Source organism: Bombina bombina, chromosome 11 (genome assembly GCF_027579735.1).
Source record: "Bombina bombina isolate aBomBom1 chromosome 11, aBomBom1.pri, whole genome shotgun sequence".
Lineage (NCBI taxonomy): Eukaryota > Metazoa > Chordata > Amphibia > Anura > Bombinatoridae > Bombina > Bombina bombina.
Window position 1 is genome coordinate 145,204,833 of NC_069509.1, and position 6,000 is coordinate 145,210,832.

The 6,000-nt window shown below is 45.2% G+C and overlaps 1 protein-coding gene across 1 annotated transcript in view; it reads left to right on the plus strand.

Annotated features, from left to right (window-relative positions):
* Positions 1-6,000, plus strand: part of TTYH3 (tweety family member 3) — a 443,816-nt gene that overhangs the window by 337,984 nt on the left and 99,832 nt on the right. Inside the window, exons 8-9 of the mRNA XM_053695221.1 lie at positions 4,724-4,740; positions 5,011-5,029. Coding sequence (XP_053551196.1) covers positions 4,724-4,740; positions 5,011-5,029 — 36 coding nt within the window. The remainder of the gene's footprint in view (positions 1-4,723; positions 4,741-5,010; positions 5,030-6,000) is intronic.

Genomic DNA, 6,000 nt, shown 5'->3' on the forward strand with positions numbered 1-6,000 from the left:
GCTCTCTTTTTTAACCCTTAAGAGGTGCCATTTGGTGAAGCTCTGCATTTTCATACACAGGGCTGCCATGTTGGAGCTCACATATTCTTGCACTTTGAAATAGAAATGGTGAACACTCACAGATCAGCTATATTTTTCTCAGCTTTTTCACAGCCGTAACAAGCACTTTGAGTTAGCACAAATAATACAGAGTGCGAGGTTTACATTTTTGCAGTTTTTATCACAGGGAAAAATGATCTAGCTCCAAAGCAGACAGGTTTGCAAGAAGAGAAGCTGTCTGCCACCCGCAATGCAGCATCTTGTGCAATCCTGCCCCCTGCTCCAGTGAAACCAATCACGCAAGAGCAGGTTCAGGGGGATTTCTCTCCGCCACCTCTAAAGTTGTGGAAAGAAGCAGGAACTGCTTCTTAAATTTGTGGTTGCCACGTGTCAGAAGCTGTGAATGCAGCTTGATAAATTCTCCTTACAGTTTAAAAGTTAAATACCATATATATATAAAAAAGCTTATGAATAATATGGAGCAATACAACCACTGTAACAATGTAAATTTCCTGCTATGTGTCTTGCGCCCTTACCCAACGTGCACAATACAGCTGTCAAAAAGCCAACATCATCAGTGATCTGAGTCATAGAGTGCAAGAATACCTGAGCTCCAAGATGGTCACGTATAAAGTTGCGGAGTATCAGCAGCCGGCACCTGTAAGAGTTAAAATAAGAGTGCAGCTGGTCCAACTATTTAATGTCCCTTAAAACAAAAACAAATTACAATTTTCTTCTTAAATGGAAAGAGTCCACAGCTGCATTCATTACTTTTGGGAAATAAAAACCTGGCCACCAGGAGGAGGCAAAGACACCCCAGCCAAAGGCTTAAATAATCCTCCCACTCCCCTCATCCCCCAGTCATTCTTTGCCTTTCGTCCCAGGAGGTTGGCAGAGAAGTGTCAGAATTTTTAATTTTTGTTTTTTTTTGTCTCTTATGGGCGGTAGTACTCTTTGGCATGAGACAGGAGTTTTAAGTAGTCCTGTCAGTCTCTCAGTGAGGGCTTGGATGAAAGTTAGAGTCCGGAGATGCAGAGAGAGTCTTTCTGCGAAACCATCCCGACTCAGATTAACAGCTCCTCAAGCAATCGGCGTTGTCGAGTTTTCTGCTGCGTCACTCTGACATCTGATTTCATTGGAACTTAGAGTTTTCATCCCCCATGTGGTGGAGGTTTGGAGGGCTTAAGGCCCCTTACCGCAGTTGAGCGGTTTGGCCTTCATTTTTAGGCCTCTGGATTGTCCTTTTGGGCTTGATCCAATAGCTTGTACAGGATTGCTGTCTAGCATGCGGAAGGTTTGCAGTTTGAAACCAGTTGCAGCTCTTGACACCTTGCAGGTGTAGGTGTAAGCTGTTTGTAGTGTATCTAGATGCAGCTCTTACTCTTTGACTTGTACTGTCTGTCTGAGTTATAAGAGCCCTTTCTTCCATTGTCTCCAGGTGAGTGGGATCTCCTTTTAGGGATCTGTGTTTCCAGGTGATGGTTGTTCCCTAAGGGGACTTTTTTTAGCTCAGGGTTTTCCGGAGCTGAGTAGGCTTAGTGCCTTTCTCTTCCTTGTGTCCTCTGCTTGTGCGGAGGTGATAGGGTGACTTTTTTACCTCAATTGGTTGTCCTGAGGCTCTGAGAAGTATCTTCATACGACTTCTAGCCTTGCTCCTTGGAGCGTTAGACTTTAGATAGGGGTGGTTCCTTCCTTTGGTCGGGGCTTTCGAGTTCTTCTAGCTATCCGGATTCTCTGGATATGCATCCATACCCTTGTGTCTGGCTTTTTGGCCAGTTGGGCTGTTTAGTTCTAGGGTAAGGTTTGCCTGAACTATTAGGTGCCCAGACCTGTTTTTCTCCCTGAGACTTCCGGTTGCTGAAGCTTTGCTTGGCCTTTTTTCCTAACCCAGTCTTAGGTGGTTTTGGAATCTTGGATCTCAGGGCTGGTCGGGGTGCTCCATGGTAGTGGGAACTTGAGCTATATCCTTGCACCATCTACCTAACCTGGTCATGGTTGGCCAGGTTTTCTGAGTATTTTTTACTCTTTGCCACAGAGTAGCCCATTTCATCTGGTGGTTAGCCGTGTGGGTTGTGCCTCAAGGGTGGTTGGTTCATACCCAGCTGCTGGCGTTGGATGTCCAATTTCTGGTGCGCCTTAGGGTTGCAGTCCCCTGGTCAGCTTGCCAATGTTCCCGTGGATTCCCTGCTCTGCAGGCGACTGGGTTGGCTGTGCCTCTGCTTGGTAAGCTACTTGTAGGGGGGGGGGTCCTTTTCTAAGACATCTGTGTTGAGAATTTATTTTCCCATTAGCCAGTGACTTTGTCCCTTGAGGACAGTTGTTGCCCTTTCGGCGTCATCCATTTTCTTTAGGGGATATTCTCCTCCCTATGGAGATAGAGTACTTGCTTGGGGCTTCTCCTGGATGGGAGGCAGAAGGGTGGGATTGGTTCCCCCTGGGGTCTTGCTGATTCCAAGCAGACTTGTTGGGCCTTTATTTTGATAGATCCTTAGGTCTATGGCCTTGTTGTCTGTTTTCAGAGTCGGGTTGTACTTGTACTCTGTGGGGATGGCCGTGCTATCCTTACGCTTGTTCCTGTACCTGTTTCGGGATTCTTTTGTTCCCCTGTCTTGAATCCCTGAGGCTGGGTTGGTCCAGCTGGGTGTGGATCTACAGGTCAGGATGGCCGAGCGGTCTAAGGAGTTGCGTTCGGGTCGCAGTCTCCTCTGGATGTGTAAGTTTGTTGAGTCTATCCTGTTAGCTTAGTCTGCTAGGGTATAGATTTTCTTTTCAACTAGCTCCTTTGATTTCAGAAGGGGATTTACTCTTCCTTCGAGGTTCTGAGGGTATACTCTCCTTCTCGGGGGGCCTCAATTTAGGTTTTGTGTTCCCCTTTTTAAGGACCTGTGTGTAAGTCCGGCGACTTAGGTTGTCTGGAGCGTGCCCTCTGTCTGGGGGTTGCTTTTGCGGTCTGTTTCTTGCTTGACTGCTTCTTCTTCCTCGCAAGTACCCTCTGTGTGTGTCGTCCTGTGATGGACTCTGTGTTCTTAAACTTGTTTTTTTTTCTCCTGGGTGTATTATACATTTTTTTCATGGTCGAATGCTTTGGTATTCTATGGTCAGACACTGGGAGGACTTTGGAGCCTATCTATCAAGCTCTGAAAGGAGCTTGACAGCCCGTGTTTCTGGCGATTTTTCAGACTCGTCAGAAACAGCAGTTATGAAGCAGCGGTCACAAAGACCGCTGCTCCATAACCCTGTCCGCCTGCTCTGAGCAGGAGGACAGACATCACCGGAAATCAACCCGATCGAGTACGATCGGGTTGATTGACACCTCCCTGCTGGTGGCCCATTGGCCGCAAGTCTGCAGGGGGCGGCGTTGCACCAACAGCTCTTGTGAGCTGCTGGTGCAATGCTGAATACGGAGAGCGTATTGCTCTCCGTATTCAGCGATGTCTGGCGGATCAGGTCCGCCAGACTTTGTTAAATAGAGGCCTTTGCCTCTTCAGTTGCATTCCGTGCTTTCAGGATGTTGGAGAGACGTCTGTTCTGTTTCTGTGCCCGGTCTTATCCCGGGTTTCGCTTGGTATAGGCATGGCCTCCTTTCCCTGTTTGGGCCCCTTTGGCTCTCTGTGAGCTGGGCTCACTCGTGGAGGTGTTCTTTTTTTGTATTAGGGGACCTTTCGGTTTCTTTGGTTCTCCTTTGCCTAGTTCCCTTGGGGGTTTCGGCTGGTGTCTCCTTCATTTGTGGAGATGAGCTGTGGGGGACCGTTTGTTGGGCGACGGTGTCTCCTGGAGGACTGTTGGCTCAGTCGAGTCCGTTTGCGGTCTCTAGTTTGACTTCTGGACTAACTGCGAGTCAGTGTCATTGGGGCTTTTCCTCTTAAAGTTTTCTCGGCTTCGGACGAAGCAGGGTTTTTTATTGGGTAGAGGTTCAGGCCTGGTGCCCTCAGTATGGCCGCCTATTGTTCCCTCCCGTCTTGGCATTCAGTGTCCTCTATAGCTTGGGTATTGTTTTCCCAAAAGTAATGAATGCAGCTGTGGACTTATTCCATTTAAGAAGAAAAAAGAAAAACATAAATTATGCTTATCTGATCATTTCCTTTTCTTCTGATGGAAAGAGTCCACAGATCCCCACCTGTAATTTTATGTGGGGCGTCCTTATATTCTTCTGGCACCTTTCACCCTAATATTTCTACTACTGTTCCTTGTTCCTCGGAGAATGACTGGGGGTTGAGGGGAGTGGGAGGAGTATTTAAGCCTTTGGCTGGGTTGTCTTTGCCTCCTCCTGGTGGCCAGGTTCTTATTTCCCAATCGTAATGAATGCAGCTGTGGACTCTTTCCATCAGAAGAAAAGGAAATTATCAGGTAAGCATAATTTATGTTTTTCATCTATTATCAAATTTACCTCTTTCTCCTTGTATCCTTGTCGAAACATAGCTCCTTTCCATAACAGCATATGGAGGTAGTATTTTCATTATTATTATTATTATTATTATCATCATCATTTATCATAATTTGTGAAGCACCAAAGAATTCTGCTGTACTAGGTAGTTGCAGTATATATACAACATTGTGACAAACATTGTTGCAAACACTGCTGCATATAGTACTCAAAGTGTGCAAAGCCAGAGGATACCCTAGATCAGTGGTTCTCAACCCAAGTGAACTCAAGGCCTGGTAAATTTTATCTGGACGTGTCTAGGACCCTGCAGTATATATGTTTGTGTGTGTATATACTGTGTGTGTATATATATAAACTGCAAAGGATGTGACCAGCATGCAATTGGATCTTGTCCCAAGGTTAATATCCGTGTTCAGAGGGTGTATATACAATGGATTGAGATCTATATATGTAAATATCAAGTTAGCAGTAACTAGTAGTATTGTGCAGCATGAACCAATGATTATGTGTACCCCTAGCACAGTAGGTAATAAAGGAAAAAAGAGAGCAAATTGTGGTAATTCAGCGCAACTAAATACAAATAAAAGTACAAAATTAGTGCAAGGAGTCAATGGCAAATATAAGAATTAGTTCAGAAATATTCTTAACTAAGTTACACGTAGGTGCAGGAGCCAAATTAATAATATAGTAAATGAGTGGATGTCTCCTTACCGAAAATTACCTCAATCATATGAGGTAATGAATGATCATGTAAGGAGTATAGGCCGTCCCTTCTTAGGTTAGCGAGTTGAAGAGCCTCAGGACTGTAGTCTTGGGAATAGGATGTTTTGGGGTCCTTCACTGCAATCTTGTGTATGGTCCTTGTCTTATGGAAACTTCCAGAGTTTTGTAGCTGGTGCCTAAGTGTCTCTCCGGAGTATGGTACTTCAGCCTGTGTTCTCTGGTCCTCAGTTTTGATGAAATTGCTTATAATATACCTCCTGAATTCCAGATGTTCCACTCCAGGGCTTATTGTCTGTTTTAGAAGCTCCCAGTTTAGCACTGTTGATGATGTCTCAGGTCTCCAAAGGTCACAAACAACCATGAATGAACAAAGGTGGATTAATAAAGTAGAGTTCATCCACATTTGTTCATTCATGGTTGTTTGTGACCTTTGGAGACCTGAGTTGGGCATTATAGTTTACATTAAGAGATTAGTAGAGTTTGTTTTCCATCTTTGTTGAAGGCATGAAATGCTTAAAGAGACATAAATAGTACTCAGGGAAGGGGGGAGAGTGTCTGCTCTTTTTGTTTACCCAGCCCCTTTCACTGGGTGTTCCAGCAAACATCAACAGTGCTAAACTGGGAGCTTCTAAAACAGACAACCAGCCCTGGAGTGGAACATCTGGAATTCAGGAGGTATATTATAAGCAATTTCATCAAAACTGAGGACCAGAGAACACAGGCTGAAATACCATACTCCGGAGAGACACTTAGGCTCCAGCTACAAAACTCTGGAAGTTTCCACAAGACAAGGACCATACACAAGATCGCAGGGAAGGACCCCAAAACATCTTATTCCCAAGACTACAGTCCTG